The sequence below is a fragment of the Lipotes vexillifer genome, unplaced genomic scaffold (genome assembly GCF_000442215.2).
Source record: "Lipotes vexillifer unplaced genomic scaffold, Lipotes_vexillifer_v1.1 scaffold535, whole genome shotgun sequence".
Lineage (NCBI taxonomy): Eukaryota > Metazoa > Chordata > Mammalia > Artiodactyla > Lipotidae > Lipotes > Lipotes vexillifer.
Genome location: NW_006792756.1, coordinates 795,458 through 815,488, shown reverse-complemented (window position 1 = coordinate 815,488; position 20,031 = coordinate 795,458). Strand labels below are relative to the sequence as shown.

Genomic DNA, 20,031 nt, shown 5'->3' with positions numbered 1-20,031 from the left:
TGAATGAGTTAAATGCATGTGTACAGTATTCCTCAAACAGAGGTGACTGGTAACAGAGGTGACCGGTGTGGCTCCCAGCACTGGGGTCTGGACCATCCTTTTTTATTTATCTCCAGGTTAGGGAGGACGGAGCTAGAGAAATCCAAGCAAAACAAGCCAACCAGTATCCAGCCAAGAGCAAGACACGTGGTATACCTGATAGACCATTATATTAACAGTTTCTTCTTTTTTCTGTTCTGGAGGTCCTTGACTCTGCAGTAGATTTCGTACTGTTTCTTCCATCCTGAAAAACAAGCAAAAATAAATAAATAAATAGACGGGTAGATAGATAAATGAATAACTGATTTCTTTAAGAAATGTTTCCTATTAACATGGGTCTGTTCCAGTTAGTAGAAATCATTCTTTATATTATTGCCTAAACTTAAACCTGGAAATCTCTTTTCTCTTCTCTCTCCTTCATCCCCTATATTAAGAATCTGTCACGAAGTCCTTTGCGAACGTTCTGCAGAATGGCTCTGGCTTCTCTCTCTCTCTACCATTCAGGTCTCTATCCTTGGCCTACCATGTACACGTGCAAACATCTCCCAACAACCCTCTTCACTTTCAGTTTGACACAGTGTCACCCCAGTAAGTTTCCTGAAGTACCACTTTGACTTTTAAAAATCAGTTTTCAAAGTTGACAAATCCTACATGAACCCATTTTCACCATTAATACACTGTTGTGTCTTTCCATGGTGGTCTTTCTACGTCAGCACACAAAGATCTACTTTTTTTCAAGTGCTTCCTAATATTCCATGATGAGAAGGCACCATAAATTATTTAACCATTCCCTTGCTGATGGAATTTAAATTACTTCAAAAAAGCTTGCTATTTGAATTAAGAAATATCTTTACAAATACATCTTAGTGCACATTTATGAGTAACTGTAGGTTATATTATAATATATATTGTATGCTATAATCGTATTTTAAATACCCACTTCAAACCCTTCCCCTTCCCAACCCCCTCCCCCAAACCCAAAAGTAAAGAGTAAAACACACACACCCATTTCCATTTCCAGACACTGCCTCAGGCTGTTACTACTACTTGGAATGCCAACACCCTTTCACCTTCTCATGGGCCATCCATCTTTCCAAATCCACCTCAAGTTTCACTTCCTAAGAGACTTCTTTATTAGTCCCCTACTTCTATGAATTCTTATAGCCCTATACTTTAAATCATTCATTCTATCACTTAAAAACTCTCCACTTTAATACTCAAAGATTTCATGTATGCATGCTTTGTCTTCTGAAGTAAATTACAATATTTGACATAGAATCATGTCATATATTTATGTACTTCCCTCAATTACAGAAAAAGTAGGTACTCAGTAGACATTATTATATGAATCCCTTGTTAATTCAGTTTAAAAAATATTAAGTGCCTACTCTGTAACAGGCACTGACTGTGTATGTTCAAACTATGCTCGAATGGCGTTATCCTTGGGACTCATCCATGAGGATTCATGGACCAGAACTCTGAGAGCAGGCTGCCCGAACTAAACACAATGAACACAGTGCTCTCATGCCCAGAACCTGAGTCGGCTGTCTTTTCAAGTCCCATCCTGAAGCATGTGTGTTAGTGACTCAATATAATCCTAGTTTAGGAGATTTGTCGGGGGAAGCAGGCTGACCCAGCATCTCTCTCTCACTAGGGCTTCTAGCAACACAAATTAGGGGCTCTAGGAGGCCTCTGAATTCCCAGAAGTGGCAAGACCCTCACAGTAACCAAGGTAGTGTGGTTCAGAATGCCAACTACTCATATGGCGCATCACTACTTAGCAGAAGAGTAAAGACACTGCGGATGAACTGGGCCAATCCAAACCTGGATTATAACTGGGGAAATTCTGCCTTCACAGGGGATGGCACCAGGATCCATTCAGGATTTCGAGAAGATGGTAGACACCGATTATGAGTGCGCAGAGAATGATTTGTGACTATACATTTACTCAAGCCATCTCTTCGTGCATCCAGCCAGGAAAGCAAAGTCTGTTCCCTATATTTTCACATATCTTATGTTATTAATGATAATAAAATTAAATAGTACTTTTAACTTGTCAGAGACCTCTCACGTCTATTAATCATTATAATGCACTTTTAAAGTATCATTATATCTCTGTGGTAGATGAGAAAGCCAAGGTCCAGAAAGGTTGAATGGCTTACTTACGGGATCACGGTTAGCTGGACAGGGAATTAGGATTAAACCATTTTCACGACTCTGAAAACAGCATCCTTTCTCCATTAGGACTTATTTACATTCAGGGAAATGATCTGAAATGAAGAGGAGTCTTAACGCCTAATTAAGAGTTGTCTTTGTGAAAAGCTATTGGATGCTGAACCCAAGAAAGCAACAATATTATTTCTGACATGGGGAGAGCTTTATGTGAAAAAAATAGGTGAGAAGAAGACACAAATTCTGAAATAATAAGTGATGAAAGCCAATTTCTAATACTTTATTTCATTTTATATAAACAGAGACAACCTCTTGAATGGCAGTAGATTTTCCACGATATTTACTAAATCTACCATAAATAAGAAAAATAATGATAATGGTAATAACTTGCTCAGCATCACTCAGCAGGGACTAGCCTCTTGTTTCCTAAATATTAGTCTACTTTCTTCCTATCTTTGCACAGAGATTGAACGTCTTTCTTGTTTCAATCCTTATTTTATTCGTTTATAAACATTTGGCTTAATTATGGGCCAACAGTTAAAACTCAAAGAAAATCTTGTCTTTGTCATCAATAAATTAAAATACAATTCTGTCTCAGTGCATATCTTGCTGAATTATCTGTTCTGTATAATTAAAAGTTCTATGCACAAGTTGCTGGATCAAAAAGAAAAACATTTATTCACCTTTCCCCCGTTCTTCTTGGCTTCAAAGTTTAAAAAAAAAAGAAAGAAAAAAGAGGGGGTGGAAAGAAAGTTGTTAAAACAGGATCTCAAACAGTCTAGACCCACGGTAACAGGGTGAACACTTTTCTGGCACAAATTCATGATTAATTAAAACCAATTTCATTTCCAAGCTACAGCTTGGAACAGAGTTGTAGGGACCCAGCCCTACCCTTGGTAAAAAATTAAGTTGTCTCATCTTTCATAACCTTTATGAATCTGCTAACAGAGAAATATTTTGAACCTGATAGGAATATACCATTATTCCCTAATGATATCTTTAAAAAAAAATTCTCATTTAGCGAACTTCTCTATTTTCCGGAAAATCAGACTATGAAGCATCATCCATTGTAGTGTAATGCCCAATGACATTTTACTTTATTATTTTGATAGCTGATGTATGAGGGATTGCATTACCAGTTTGCACACAGAATAATCTATCACCTGTTTCTCGGATGTGACTAAAAATAACACCATTCCTTTCCCCAGGTCAGGCATGAGTAGAGTTTTTTGGTTTTGTTTTTAAATTGCTGATTGGTTCAATCTATCGTTGAACACTTACCTTAATTAATGTCTTCTAGTTCTTTTTTGTTTTTTCCTTTTGTCTGACCTGAGATTAAATTCTTTCTTCCTCTAAATACCAGTCAAGTAGCTATCATAACTAAAAACTGTCTAGGCCAAAATTATACTTAGTGAGATGCAATAAATTCTTATGTACATTAAGTGAACTATTTTTAAAGAGTTAAGTCCTACACAAGTCAGAAAAAATAAACCAAATTCATATGCAAACAGTATATTTCAAGTAACATAGATACAAATGTAGGAACTGTATTTAATTGAAAATAGGTTCCGTGTTTTAAGGTACGTATCATTAAATTAATAAATTTTTCCTATAGTATTTCCTCTAGGGGAAGAAAAAAACATAGGTTTTGCTTAAAAAGGGCACTAACAAAGTTAGAAAAGTAGAACATTAAAAAAGAACACATGAGAAGAATAACAATTCAAAAGCACATAAGAGCTGGATTAGTGAGGATCTGATACAAAACCTTCTCCCTGTACCCAGGGGTCCACCTTTGTCACAGACCCCCTTGTAAAGAGATGACTGGGGAAGTTGTCATTGGATCTGCATCCATGTCTCACAGAAACAGTCTCCCTACCTAACAAAGGAAGTTCCTTCTGCAAGTGAATATTCAAAGACAATGGTTTCCTGAATCCTTTCAAGTCAGGAAACTACCTAATCATTCAGGGCCTGATAACGTCAGGAGTCTCTTTACCATCAGAGAATATGATTTGAGCCCTGAAGAACTTGACTCGTTCAATAATGAAAATACTATTAGAAAACACAATCCCAGGGCACACTGGGAGCTGTTCATTCTAATAGCAGATAAAGGAAAGTGAAGTCTTCCACATCCCTTCTTTCCTCCCCAAATTTAGCCCTCTCTTTTGCCTAATGACACTCTGGGAACTGATCAGAACATTAGACTGAAGCGTTCTTTCGTGACTCTTGTGATCAGATATTCAGTTTAGCCTGTCATTTTTGACAGAAATAGAGCAAAATGAACACAAAACAAGAAGCCACACCCCCCGGCTCAAACTAGTAACTGATGAGGCTCTTTGAACTAAAAGCTGAACCGAATCATATTTTTATTTTTAAGAAATATTTTAAGCTATGTATTTGCTGATTAATCACATTAAATAAAAATGAAACTAATAATGCAATTACTCAATATCCCCCCACATTTTCCTATGTGAGAGGCTGCAAGACCAGAACCCACCCACTTCTGCTACAGGTACATGCCATATTCTCTTCACCTACACCATGCACTTTGTTGACAGCTGCCGCTGTGACGTGCAAATTGCTTCTCCTTGTGTTTCACTGTATTTGACTACCAATCTTCTCATTTTGAGAAAGTGTGTCAGTTTAAGCAAGGGTGCTGCCATGATCGAATTTCATTTTAAAGACAAGAAGAAAGGGACTGGGGTTCAAATAGAAAGAAGGTTGAGGGGCTTGAGTCACTGCAGCACCTCTCCTTCACCTGGAGCCTCCTCCCTGTGAAGTCATCCCATGTGACCCCATATAGAGAACAGCACTCATCTGGCAAGGTCAAAGGCCAAAATGGGGACAAGCATCCTTCCCATATCTGCTGGAAAAAAGAGAAATGCTGGGCTTCCCTGGTGGCGCAGTGGTTGAGAGTCCGCCTGCCGATGCAGGGGACACGGGTTCGTGCCCCGTTTGGGGAAGATCCCACATGCCGCGGAGCGGCTGGGCCCGTGAGCCATGGCCTCTGAGCCTGCGCGTCCGGAGCCTGTGCTCCGCAAGGGGAGAGGCCACAACAGTGAGAGGCCCGCATACCACAAAAAAAAAAAAAAAGAGAAATGCTTACAAGACAGTCTTTCATTGGATGACTATTAGCAGGGTTAAAAAATTTAAGCACACTACCACTGGGATATTCAGAAAAAATACAATCCATTTATTTTGTATATAATCAAACATCTTTTTTCTTGAGCCTCCACATGCTGACTAGTATTAACTTTTGCCCAAATCTTACTATAAATCCTACACTTTGTCTAACACGACGGATTTTTAAATCCATTGAGAAACAAGTGTCCATCAACAAGAGAATATATAAGCAACTGTGTTAACAGGTAAACCTCAAAGATATTGCTGGTTTGGTTCCAGACCACAGCAATAAAGCAAATATTGCAATAAAGCAAATACTGCAATAAAACAAGTCACACAAATGGTTTTCTACTGCATATAAAAGTTATGTTTATTCTACACTGTAGTCTATTAAACGTACAATAGCATTATGTCTAAAAACCAATGTACATACCTCAATTAAAAATACTGCTAAAAAATGCTATCATCTGATAAAACAGGGCTGCCACAAAACTTCAATTTGTAGGAAAAATATACATAGTATCTGGGAAGTACAACAGAGCAAAGTGCAATACAACGAGGTGTGCCTGTGTATGTTGGAATCCTATTCAGCAAAAACAGGAATAAGCTGATGCATGCAATGATATGGAAGAATCTCACAAACATTACGCTGAGTGAAAGAAGCCACACACAAAAGACTAAATACTACATGATTCCATTTGTATGTAACTTTAGTGCAGGAAAAATTAATCTATGATGTAAAATTTAAGAACAGTGATTGCCAGGGAGGGCAGAGACTGACTGGTAAGGGACACAAGGAACTTCCTGGGATGACACTGACGTTCTGTATCTCCACAGGGGTTTGTATTGCACAGGTGTAAGCATTTGTTGGGATTCATCAAAGACTACATTTAAGATTTGTGTATATCACTGTGTATAAATTTTATCCTGAAAGAAAAAATGTACCATAAACAAATATGGAACTTTATTTAGTGCTATACATGCTCAAGTATGTACATAACTTGGGGTGAAATGTAATGATGCCTGAAGTTTACTTTGAAATGCATCAATGACTAGATAGATGGATGGAGAGAGAGATGGATACATGGCTAGACATATGGTAAAGCAAGTACAGTAAAAGTGAGTGGAAGAATCTAGTTGTTGGGTATACAGTGCTTGCTGTAAAATTCATTCAACTTTTTGTATATTAAAAATTGTTTATACTAAATTATTGACAACGTTTTGTTCATCTGTTTTTAAAAGTAGACCTTATCTCTTGGGTAAAAATGTTGAAGAGAAACAACTGCTTTTCTTCCATAGATGGTTCCTAGGTGTATGCAGGTCTGGTTGCATGGATCACGGTCTTCACAGAGAAAGGAGACTTGGGTGTGGTGTCATCTTATATCTGGAGAGAAGTCACTTGTCTACAGATTTGTTGCTGGCCCTTCGGCTTCTGTTTGAAGGTCTTGAGGCTGTTCCTAGTCTGTTTGTTCTGTTTGATCAGAGCCTGGAGGTATGTATGGCACTCTGACCTTCACCTTAGCTTCTGCTTGCTACACTGTTCTGAGTCTTGGCCGCCACCTCCAATGAGCGTGCTGACCTGGCAGTTTATCTTCAGACACATCTGTAAGAGTGCCCTTGACCTGCCATAGCAGGCCCACTGGGTCTCCAGGCAGCCTCAAAATCGCACAGAATCTGAAGAAAGCCTGGAAAGGTAAAACCCACAATCTCCTTTGTGTCTGAGCATGGTGGACCACCAAGTGGATGCTCTTCTTTGCTTAAGGAGAAGCCCTTCCTTTGTACTTTCTTTACACTCTGCGTACTTTTCCATCATAGTCTTATAGCATCTTATTAATGATCTCTGAGTTCCTTGAGGTCACTGACTGTGTCTTGTTTATCTCTAACAACTAAGCACAGCGAGTGTTGCTGACTCGGCGTTCAATACATTCTTTTTTGGGTGAATGAATGAATCTAATAGTTTTTTCACACATTCATTTCCTGACTCCTTATATTTTCATTTCCCCACAGACCCATATGTAGATGTAACTGGTCAGAGAAAAGTAGTAACAAGAGAGAGGTACCAGCTAGAGGGTACCTAATTCTTAAGCTGTGACCCGTGGGGCTAAGAGGCATGGCTCCTGGTCATTAGTAAAACAAATCAAATATCTCCTAGAAATAACTCCCTGCTCTTTTTGTCACATTTAATATGCAGTCCACAGTTCATATGCTTCATTTGCAACTAACTAGCTTAGGTGGTTAAAATATTATCCTTATAAGGCCAGGGTTTTCTACATTCAATCCCTAGTCTGGACATCCTTTACCACCTAGCAGACTAATCTCTGCTAAGAGACCCCAGGGCTCTACTGCTAGGGGGAGAAAAGATCGGAGAATTATCTTAATGAAGAATATATTTTGCATGGCCTCACATATCATTTGCTTTTAAATATCTTTTCCCCATTCTACTCCCATTGCTTTCCTCGACAACCCATCCTCCCTCCCCAGTTTAACTGCAGTGCAAAGCTTTCCTCAAGGTAGGGAGTGAGGGGAAAAGCTGACTAATATTCAATTTCAGGATGAAACTGTTCATGTGGAAACTTTACTAGTTTAGAACGAGGTTCCGCCCAACTGAACCAACTTGTTTCCTTGCAAATGAGTTTCCTCACTTAGAAGCTAGAATATCTAAACATGTAAGCAGGGACAATCCCCAGGTTGGCCGTGACTTTGATGTTCTTAACCCAATTTCTGCTTATCCTGGCTCTAATAGTTGGGAATAGTAAATCTACAGTGACAATAATGAAAAACTGCACTGAAACTGAAACTCACTCTGGATAAATGTTGGAGGCCTGGGATTTCTTATTTCTATCTTAGATGATATATATTTTTAATTCAGCACAAATTTTGCAAGTATAATACCACTGCCCAGGAACCACAGTGCTCTAATTCACTCATGGGGATGCAACACCATTCATAAACAGATCGAAAGGTGCTAGTCTAATTTGAATTACTGCATCATATTCACTCCAGGGCCAGCTGTATGTGAACAGAAAGCAACATAAATTTTCTCGTAGGCAGGCTTACGCTAATCCTGCATGGGGAGATCACTGCATGGGGAAAGGCAGATGTGGAGAGGGCAGGAAGCAGAGAGCTGCATTCACTCGCAATTTTCCACATGGAGTTGAAGGGAATTCCCAAAATGTTTTCTTTTTTTCTTTACTTCATTTTTTTTAAACAACGTTATTGGGATATAATTTCTTTACAATGATATGCCAGTTTCTGTTTTATAACAAAGTGAATCAGTTATACATATACACATGTTCCCATATCTCTTCCCTCTTGCGTCTCCCTCCCTCCCACCCTCCCTATCCCACCCCTCCAGGCGGTCACAGAGAACCCAGCTGATCTCCCTGTGCAATGCGGCTGCTTCCCACTAGCTATCTATTTTACATTTGGTAGTGTATATATGTCCATGCCACTCTCTCACTTGGTCCCAGCTAACCCTTCCCCTGCCCTGTGTCCTCAAGTCCATTCTCTACAACAGCATCTTTAATCCTGTCCTGCCCCTAGGTTCTTTAGGACCATTTTTTTGTTTGTTTTCTTTTTTCTTTTTTAGATTCCATATGTATGTGTTAGCATACGGTATATATTGATTTTCTCTTTCTGACTTACTTCACACTGTGTAACAGTCTCTAGGTCCATCTACCTCACTACAAATAGTTCGGCTTCATTTCTTTTTAAGGCTGAGTCATATTCCATTGTATATATGTGCCACATCTCCTTTATCCTTTCATCTGTCGATGGACACTTAGGTTGCTTCCATGTCCTGGCTATTGTAAATAGAGCTGCAATGTACATTGTGATACATGACTCTTTTTCAATTATGGTTTTCTCACAGTATACGCCCAGTAGTGGGAAAGCTGGGAGGTATGGTACTTGTATTTTTAGTGTTTTAAGGAACCCCCATACTGTTCTTCATAGTGGCTGTATCAATAGACATTCCCACCAACAGTGCAAGAGGGTTCCCTTTTCTCCACACCCTCTCCAGCATTCATTGTTTGTAGATATTTTGATGATGGCCATTCGGACGGGTGTGAGGTGATACCTCATTGTAGTTTTGATTTGCATTTCTCTAATGATTAGTGATGTTGAGCATTCTTTCATGTATTTGTTGGCAATCTATATATCTTCTTTGGAGAAATGTCTATTTCGGTTTTCTACCCATTTTTGGATTGAGTTGTTTGTTTTTTGATATTGAGCTGCATGAGCTGCTTGTACATTTTGGAGGTTAATCCTTTGTCAGTTGCTTCGTTTGCAAATATTTTCTCCCATTCTGAGGGTTGTCATTTCATCTTATGTTTTCCTTTGCTTTGCAAAAGCTTTGAAGTTTCATTAGGACCCACTTATTTACTTTGCTTTTATTTCCATATCTCTAGGAGGTGGGTCAAAAAGGATCTTGCTGTGATTTATGTCACAGAGTGTTCTGCGTATGTTTTCCTCTAAGAGTTTTATAGTGTCTGGACTTACATTTAGGTCTTTAATCCATTTTGAGCTTAATTTTGTGTATGGTGTTAGGGAGTGCTCTAATTTCATTCTTTTACATGTAGCTGTCCAGGTTTCCCAGTACCACTTACTGAAGAGGCTGTCTTTTCTCCATTGTATATTCCTGCCTCCTTTATCAAAGATAATGTGACCATATGTGTGTGGGTTTATCTCTGGGCTTTCTGTCCTGTTCCACTGATTGATATTTGTTTTTGCGCCAGTACCTTATTGTCTTGATTACTGTAGCTTTGTAGTACAGTCCAAAGTCTGGGAGCCTGATTCCTCTAGCTCTGGTATTTTTTCTCAAGATTGCTTTGGCTATTTGGGGTCTTTTGTGTTTCCATACAAATTGTGAAATTTTCTTGTTCTAGTTCTGTGAAAAATGCCATTGGTAGTTTGATAGGAATTGCACTGAATCTGTAGATTGCTTTGGGTAGTAGAGTCATTTTCACAATGTTGATTCTTCTAGTCCAAGAACATGGTATATCTCTCCATCTGTTTGTATCACCTTTAAATTCTTTCATCAGTGTCTTATAGTTTTCCGCATACAGGTCTTTTGTCTCCTTAGGTAGGTTTATTCTGAGGTATTTTATTCTTTTTATTGTAATGGTAAATCGGAGTGTTTCCTTAATTTCTCTTTCAGGTTTTTCATCATTAGTGTGTAGGAATGCAAGAGATTTCTGTGCATTAATTTTGTATCCTGCTACTTTACCAAATTCATTGATTAGCTCTAGTAGATTTCTCGTAGCATCTTTAGGATTCTGTATGTTTAGTATCACGTCATCTGCAAACAGTGACACCTTTACTTCTTCTTTTCCGATTTGGATTCCTTTTATTTCCTTTTCTTCTCTGACTGCTGTGGCTAAAACTTCCAAAACTATGTTGAATAAGAGTGGTGAGAGTGGGCAACCTTGTCTTGTTCCTGATCTTAGTGGAAATGGTTTACGTTTTTCACCATTGAGGACGAAGTTGGCTGTGGGTTGGTCATATATGCCCTTTATTATGTTGAGGTAAGTTCCCTCTACACCAACTTTCTGGAGGGTTTTTATCATAAATGGGTGTTGAATTTTGTCAAAAGCTTTCTCTGCATCTATTGAGATGATCATATGTTTTTTCTCCTTCAATTTGTTAATATGGTTTATCATATTGATTGAATTGCGTATACTGAAAAATCCTTGCATTCCTGGGATAAACCCCACTTGTTCATGGTGCATCATCCTTTCAATATGCTGTTGGATTCTGTTTGCTAATATTTTGTTAAGGATTTTTGCAACTATGTTCATCGGTAATATTGGCCTGTAGTTTTCTTTCTTTTGTTACATCTTTGTCTGGTTTTGGCATCAGGGTGATGTTGGCCTCATAGAATGATTTTCGGAGTGTTCCTCCCTCTGCTATATTTTGGAAGAGTTTGAGAAGGATAGGTGTTAGCTCTTCTCTAAATGTTTGATAGAATTCGCCTGTGAAGCCATCTGGTCCTGGGCTTTTTATTGCTGGAAGATTTTTAATCACAGTCTCAATTTCAGTGCTTGTGACTGGTCTGCTTATATTTTCTATTTCTTCCTGGTTCAGTCTCGGAAGGTTGTGCTTTTCTGAGAATTCATCCATTTCTTCCAGGTTGTCCATTTAATTGGCATATAGTTGCTTGTAGTAATCTCTCATGATTCTTTGCATTTCTGCAGTGTCAGTTGTTACTTCTCCATTTTCATTTCTAATTCTATTGATTTGAGTCTTCTCGCTTTTTTTTTTTGGTGAGTCTGGCTAATGGTTTATAAATTTTGTTTACCTTCTCAAAGAACCAGCTTTTAGTCTTATTGATCTTTGTTATTTTTCCTTAATTCCTTTTTCATTTCTTTGTCATCTCATCTTTATGATTTCTTTCCTTCAGCTAACTTTGGGTTTTTTCGTTCTTCCTCTAATTGCTTTAGGTGTAAGGTTAGGTTGTTTATTTGAGATGTTTCTTGTTTATTGAGGTAAGATTTTATTGCTATAAACTCCCCTCTTAGAACTGCTTTTGCCACATCCCATAGGTTTTGGATGATCATGTTTTCGTTGTCATTTGTTTCTAGGTATTTTTTGATTTCCTCCTTGATTTCTTCAGTGATCTCTTGGTTATTTAGTAGCGTATTGTTTAGGTTCCATGTGTTTTTAATTTTTACAGATTTTTTCCTGTAATTGATATGTAGTCTCATAGCATTGTGGTTGGAAAAGATACTTGATATGATTTCAGTTTTCTTAAATTTACAAAGGCTTGATGTGTGACCCAAGATATGATCTATCCTGGAGAATGTTCCATGAGCACTTGAGGAGAAAGTGTATTCCGTTGTTTTTGGATTGAACGTCCTATAAATATCAATTAAGTCCATCTTGTTTAATGTATCATTTAAAGCTCTTGTTTCCTTATTCATTTTCATTTTGGATGATCCGTCCATTGGTGAAATTGGGGTGTTAAAGTCCCCTACTATGATTGTATTACTGTAGATTTCCCCTTTTATGGTTGTTAGCATTTGCCTTATGTATTGAGGTGCTCCTATTTTGGGTGCATAAATATTTACAATTGTTATATCTTCGTCTTGGATTGATCCCTTGATCATTATATAGTGTGCTTCTCTTGTAATAGTCTTTGTTTTAAAGTGTATTTTGTCTGATATGATAATTGCTACTCCAGCTTTCTTTTGATTTCCATTTGCATGGAATCTTTTTCCATCCCCTCACTTGCAGTCTGTATGTGACCCTAGGTCTGAAATGGGTCTCTTGTAGACAGCATACATACAGGTTTTGTTTTTGTATCCATTCAGCCAGCCTATGTCTTTCGGTTGGAGCATTTAATCCATTTACATTTATGGTAATTATGTAAATTATGTAGGTTAATATATATGTATTACATGTATACATATGTATGTTCCTGTTACCATTTTCTTAATTGTTTTGGGTTTATTTTTGTAGGTCTTTTCCTTCTCTTGTGTTTCCTGCCTAGAGAAGTTCCTTTAGCATTTGTTGTAAAGCTGGTTTGGTGGTGCTGAATTCTCTTAGCTTTTGCTTGTCTGTAAAGCTTTTCATTTCTCCATCGAATCTGAATGAGATCCCTGCTGGGTAATCTTGGTTGTAGGTTTTTCCCTTTCATCACTTCAAATATGTCCTGTCACTCTCTTCTGGCTTGCAGAATTTCTGCTGAAAGATCAGCTGTTAACCTTATGGGGATTTCCTTGTATGTTATTTGTTGTTTTCCCCTCGTTACTTTTAATATTTTTTGTTTGCATTTAATTTTTGATAGTTTGATTAATATGTGTCTTGGCATGTTCCTCCTTGGATTTATTCTGTATGGGACTCTCTGTGCTTCTTGGACTTGATTGACTATTTCCTTTCCCATACTAGGGAAGTTTTCAACTATAATCTCTTCAAATATTTTCTCAGTCCCTTTCTTTTTCTCTTCGTCTTCCGGGACCCCTAAAATTCAAATGTTGGTGCATTTAATGTTGTCTCAGAGGTCTCTGAGACACCCTCAATTCTTTTCATTCTTTTATCTTTATTCTGCTCTGCGGTAGTTATTTCCACTATTTTGTTTCCCAGGTCACTTATCCGTTCTTCTGCCTCAGTTATTCTGCTTTTGATTCCTTCTAGAGAATTTTATATTTCATTTATTGTGTTGTTCATCAGTGTTTGTTTGCTCTTTAGTTCTTCTAGGCCCTTGTTAAACGTTTCTTGTATTTTCTCCATTCTATTTCCAAGATTTTGGATCATCTTTACTATCATTACTCTGAATTCTTTTTCAGATAGACTGCCTATTTCCTCTTCATTTGTTTGGTCTGGTGGGTTTTTACCTTGTTCCTTCATCTGCTGTGTGTCTCTCTGTCTTCTCATTTTGCTTAACTCACTGTGTTTGGGGTCTTCTTTTCGCAGGCTACAGGTTCGTAGTTCCCATTGTTTTCGGTGTCTGCCCCCAGTGGGTAAGGTTGGTTCAGTGGGTTGTGTAGGCTTCCTGGTGGGGGGGACTGGTTCTTGTGTTCTGGTGGATGAGGCTGGATCTTGTCTTTTTGCTGGGCAGGTCCACGTCTGGTGGTGTGTTTTGGGGTGTCTGTGAACTTATTATGATTTTAGGCAGCCTCTCTGCTAATGGGTGGGGTTGTGTTCCTGTCTTGCTAGTTGTTTGGCATAGGGTGTCCATCACTGGAGCTTGCTGGTCATTGAGTGGAGCTGGGTGGTTGTGTTGAGACGGAGATCTCTGGGAGAGCTCTCGCCGTTTGATATTACGTGGGACCGGGAGGTCTCTGATGGTCCAATGTCCTGAACTCGGCTCTCCCACTTCCACAGTGGCTGGCATTGGCTGGCAGGCGCTGTGGTTGTCTGTGGCCTTTTCTCAAACAACACGTTTCTCATCTCCACATCTCCTGGTGGTGGGGTTTCCCCCTTGGGCCCCTGTGCTTAGAATCTCCCCACCTGGGGAAGGCAGCACCCTCAACAGCCAGATTGCACGGCTTGGACTTGTCTGGGGGATGAAGGGGAAGGACTCCAAACAAGTGTCAAGTCATTTAAAGCTCAGAGAGGTGTAACCAATAGTCCACTGGATGTGAATAATGTCCAAGGCATCACAGTATGTTAGTCTGTCCTCTTTAAAAAATTTTGTTTTATTTTAATTTTTTTGGTGAGAACGTTAAAGAAAGGCAGGAAAATCTAATTGGCCATGTTTGGGATCAAATCATAGTGTTAAATTTGGGGGCAACAGTGGCAAAGACATGTTTTAAGAATCCATAAAACTGGCCTCTGGAGCCTCCTGGATGCCACAGGGCATCCTTCAATGGGATTGCTCTTTTATTCACATGCTGCTTATGACATTTGATCCACAGTATTTTAGGGTGGCTTCTCTTAAGCAAGCAGATAGTACTGCAAAGCACATCACATCCAGAAAAGTGGTGTTACCAAATCCTCTCCTAGCCTTGAGTCCTGTGGCCACAGTACAGTAAGTCTATGTATGGGAGTCCCCTATACTCCCTACAGTGACATAAGTGGGTCTAGATGGAGATATTTCCACTAGCGATGTAACTTCCGACAAATCACTTACATCTCCTGAGTCTCAGTTTCCTTATCTATGAAATGGATATACCATGTCAGTCCTACTTACCCCAGAAGGATGTTATGAGGATGCAATGAGACAAAATGTGAAATGATATGTAAGTGGGTACTTGTTTTTCCTTATGGCTTTAACGAACTTCTAGAAGTCAAGGCTCTGTGAATGGTAGATCTTTCGGTGGTGATGTGAGGAGGACAGAAAATAGGCTCTTTGGGAACATCAGTCAATCAAGTCAACGCTTGCTGGAGGCAGCCACCGTCTTTGCCTTTTTTCAGCAAGTACAGAAGAGCTACTGCATCACTCTCCAATTTCAGACAACAACTGGCCTGGAGAATAACCTACTTTATTAGTCCTGATAGCACAGGTTATGTTGGGTTAACAAACAACCCCAACATTTCAGCGACTTAATAAATAAGTGAACTGCTTGTTGACACACCGTCTGGGTACCTTGGCAACTGACTGTCCTCCAGGAGTAGGGCGCTTCTATGTCCTGGTTTCCCAGGACGGTCTAGTTTATGTGTCTTGTCCTGGCATAATTATTAATAGCACCCTTTTCATCCCAACGCTGTCCTGGTTGGATGATAAATATTACGATCTTCCTGTAAATGGAGTAACTCAAGTATTCAGGCTGCCTCACCCTCTCAACATGAGGCCTTCGGCGCTGCTGGGAACAGAGAAACTGGGGAACACCGTAGGGATTTTTACTGTCTCATTCCAGAACTCACTTCAGTGTAAAGGCCATTGGCCAGAACTAGTCACAGGACCCGACTGAGGGCTAGGGGAGATGGTAAATTTCATCTTCTGAGCACCTAGCAAGGAGAAGAGAACCAGATACTGGTGCTAAAATACAACGCCTTCCATATCTGTACTGTCAGAATTGAAGACATATATGGACCTACTTCTCAGCGAGTGCCTGCCCTGCTTGTCTGACTGTACACAGTCCTCTCTAGGTGACTGATTACCAAAACTCAAGACAGGCAAGTGGGTGTTAGTGTTGTTGGTCTTCTCCCATTGGGTATTACTTATCACCCTCTGCTGGGTGACTGAGCTGTCACTACTGAGACTCTTCCCTTCTCTCCCAGGCAGATATCAACTGTCACCCTTCTTTCACTTGTGCCAAACTGACTGCCAGCCTACAGAATTAGTCCCTCTCAGCTCTTTGAACTGTCCACAAATGTGTTCCTTCTGATGGGCAATCTTCAAACAACTAACACCTTCAGAGTCTGCTTTGCTTTGAAGAACACACTATCGAGCTTTCAGCATGACAGCTGATAGGTATGTTTCTGATGCAGCCTATTTTATGGTACCTGTCTATAAACATGGAAATGCCACCAGTACTCCCACAAAACTTTTGTAACCATCCAAGTCATACTGGAGAGGACGAAGGAACAGGCGGTCTCTCGGTGGTGTTCACAGAGGGAGACATTTCATGTTGCACTACTCTTCAGCCAGTAGTCCTTGTTTAAAATATCATCACGACTCAAGAGATGGCAATAACTGGCATGCTTGATCCTTAGAAACTCTGAAGTGTAGAAACGTGTCAAGATTTAACAGGTAAAAGTGAAAACTGGGAAAAAAGAAGTCAATTTTAAAACCTGCTTCTGTGTCAGATTAAAAACAAAAAAGGAAACAGAGAAATATGCCTTACTCTGCAATGTCATGAAAGTGCATTTTGTCAATCAACATAATGACTGGCATTTGGATAGAGAGGTTTCTGCCAATTACCATAAGACAGAGGATTTTTCTTCCCTTCCCTCCTTGCCTATCCAAATATCATGCATCCACCAAGCTTCAGCCTAAGTCCCATCTCTGTTTTCCTGATAACTCTGGCCCATCAGAGTCTCTCCTTAGTCCACTGAAAAGTGTTTTCTCCAGAACAAGAAAAAAGAATTTAAAGTGTTTTCTCCGGAACACTGGCAGGAAATCACCAAGGTGGAGGTGGGGAAGAATCTCATTAAAATTCAGACTCCCAGGTCCGCCTGAGACTTAGTGATCCAGAATCTCTGAGAGTGGAGGCCAGGGATTTGTGTTTTTTATAAACAGATTCCTGCACATTAACTTATGGGGCTCTCTGTTATATTCTCACATCCTCCTAAAACACTTATTCACATAGTACCTGGAGCTATTAAATATTATAGAAACAATTTCATGTACAGGGTTCTTGGTTCTACTACTCTTTGTGAGTTTGTTAGGGACCCCAGTGTACATCTCAGGTCTTTTTCTATCATCCCCATCACACAGTGGTTATCAATTTACCCTGGGTGGATGGAACATCCCTGAGTTGTGAGTTATATACTGATTAGCTTCACCGGGGGCACAGCTGATGTTGAAAAGTAGACACAAAGCATATTTAGATGAATTTAGTTTTCTTTTTTCAATTAATTTTTATTGGCATATAGTTGCTTTTTTTTTAATCACTGTGTTATTTATTTATTTATTTGGTTGCACCGGGTCTTAGTTGCAGCTCGCCAGCTCCTTAGTTGAGGCATATGGCCTCCCCAGTTGCAGCATGCGAACTCCTAGTTGCGGCATGCATGTGGGATCAAGTTCCCCGACCAGGGATCGAACCCGGGCCCCCTGCATGGGGAGCACAGAGTCTTAACCACTGCGCCACCAGGGAAGTCCCAGATGAATCCAGTGTTTTTTTTTCTAAACTATTTTTTTAAACAATAAATTTTTAAATTTATTTTTGGCTGCGTTGGGTCTTTGTTGCTGCACACAGGCTTTCTCTTGAGGCGAGTTGGAGCTACTCTTTGTTGCAGTGCGTGGGCCTCTCACTGCAGTGGCCTCTCTTGTTGTGGAGCACAGGTTCTAGGCGTGCGGGCCTCAGTAGTTGCAGCACATGGGCTCTAGAGCGCAGGATCAGTAGTTGTGGCACACAGGCTTAGTTGCTCCGTGGCATGTGGGATCTTCCCTGACCAGGGCTCGAACCCACGTCCCCTGCATTGGCAGGCAGATTCCCGACCACCATGCCACCAGGGAAGCCCTGCATCTAGTTTTAATTCCAATGGTGGAAAACTTAAAAACAACTCCTTCTGTAATATGAATAATTATTCCCTCATTTACTCACTCATTCGTTATCCCCTCATTCATTTATCTATTCCTTTATTTGATAATCATCTATTGAATGCCTACTATGTGCTTTGTGCAATAACCAGCAACTCAAATAAAGAAAATCAGTTAAGTGTGTGAAACAGGCAAACCAATTACCCTATGTGTAGTAAGTGCCAGGAGAAGATGTCATGGAGGTGAAGAAATCCAAGAGGCTAAGAGAGGCTCTTTGGAGGTGTTGACATGGGCTGAATTTTTGGAAATGAGCAGGATTTAGCTGGACAGAAAAGGGATTTTCAAACTAACTAATGATTTTGTTTACAAATTTTAAATTGCTTGCTATGAAGTTTTCTTAACGAGAAATATGGTTTAAGTGTGTGCACGGTAGTCCGTATGTCTACTGAATGTATCATTGTTAGCTAAACTACTTAAGGCTCTTCCAACTGAATTACATACATTTAAAGTTATGCTCACAGTTTCATGGAAGTTTAGTAACTGCATTTCAAACAGTGTCAACCACAGCCTCTAGGTAGCATTCCCCCAACTGTACATATTCCTAAATGGAGTACTGGTCTCATTACTTTCCATGCACATCTGTATTTACCCACCCCAGTCTGGGATGTTCAGGTTTCCTCCACTATTTAGCGTGTGTCCTTCTTGACCTCGAATGTCTATGAGAAAATAAAGAATAACCACATCAGAGTATCTGCTGCTAAGAAATAGCTAGTCTAATAAAACTAGTACCAAGAACTGCAAAATTCCCCAACCAGAAGGTTAACATTAAATAAGAGTCGACTGTCAGGTATTTTTTATCGTGGAATACAAGCTTTTATACAGAACTTTTATTGCACATTTCTGCCCAATGAAATAGGTGTTGGAAATACAATGGCTTTTGGCGAGAAGAGCGCCCATTTACCCTTGAATTGTCGTTGCTTCAGAAAGAAAGAAGCAAGGATAATTGGGGGAAAGGGCAGAGAACCTATGCCCTCAAACTAACTTTCAAAAATAAATTTTTGTTGATATGCAAAAGCACCAGAGAAAGCAGCAGTTTTCAGACTTATTGCAAAAGAAAAAATAACTGACACTAAGTACTGATAAACACTCAAAATTTGTCAAGTGACAGGATTTTCAAAATGTAAATGAGTGAGAATATAATATACTATGTGGATTGAACTGCTAGAAATTATCATGGTAGCATGCACAGATTTATACAACATTAACCGCTTTTTATCTTAAAGCTATTCTGTTTTAGGACTTTCAGATCTGTGGCCTGAAGTCCTTTCCCCCCCGCCACCCTTTCTGTAAACATGAGAAACTGTGCAGATCTCTGCTTTCTATCCATTCATGCAGGTTTATTGAAATATTGGTAAATTCCATAGGCCTGTACTACACAAATGTCCAAAACCAAGTAATGAGCAGCTCATTCATCTTTCTTCCCTGCCTCTTCCAAATGAAGAACACATTTAAGCACAAACTGCAGAGACTTCTGCAGGGGGAGGGAAAGGGGAGGGAAAGGGCCCATACTCCAGTAACCTATTAGAACACAGTTTCCCTAGGACTTATCTGTCTCTTGTTAGGCTATAATAGGGGCACTAAAATGATGCTGCAGTTTTTCTACAGCCAAGAAACTGACTGGTGAAGCTGAGTAAACCTAATGCTACTGTTCTTCTTATGGGTGAGTATGTGCAGTAAGCACAGCCTGCAATAGGGAGTTGTCATTACCACACAGCAGTCAATAAACGTACAGAAGAGGGCACGTATTCACAATGGTGCTCATTTCCAGATTTTCTATTTGGATATACTGGATGGTCATCACTCTGCAAACATGTTGCTGTGGTCCTTGCTTTGACACCACACTCTCTGGGGGGAAATTCAATACATCCATGATCATCTCAATAGCAATGCCAATAAGAAAACTTGCAGACAGAGGTCACTGAGCCCCTCTGCCATGGCTACTACTGGACCCCTGGATTCCATCCTCTCCCATCTCTTCTGGACCTTTGCTCTCATCCTGCCCCTTGGGCAGCTGTTCTCTCTCCCTCTCTCTCCATGAGCTCTTTTTTTTTTTT

General features: G+C 39.7%; 1 protein-coding gene across 1 annotated transcript in view; it reads right to left on the bottom strand.

Moving 5' to 3' along the window:
* Positions 1–20,031, bottom strand: part of NCKAP5 (NCK associated protein 5) — an 876,414-nt gene that overhangs the window by 293,499 nt on the left and 562,884 nt on the right. Inside the window, exon 5 of the mRNA XM_007465897.1 lies at positions 196–283. Coding sequence (XP_007465959.1) covers positions 196–283 — 88 coding nt within the window. The remainder of the gene's footprint in view (positions 1–195; positions 284–20,031) is intronic.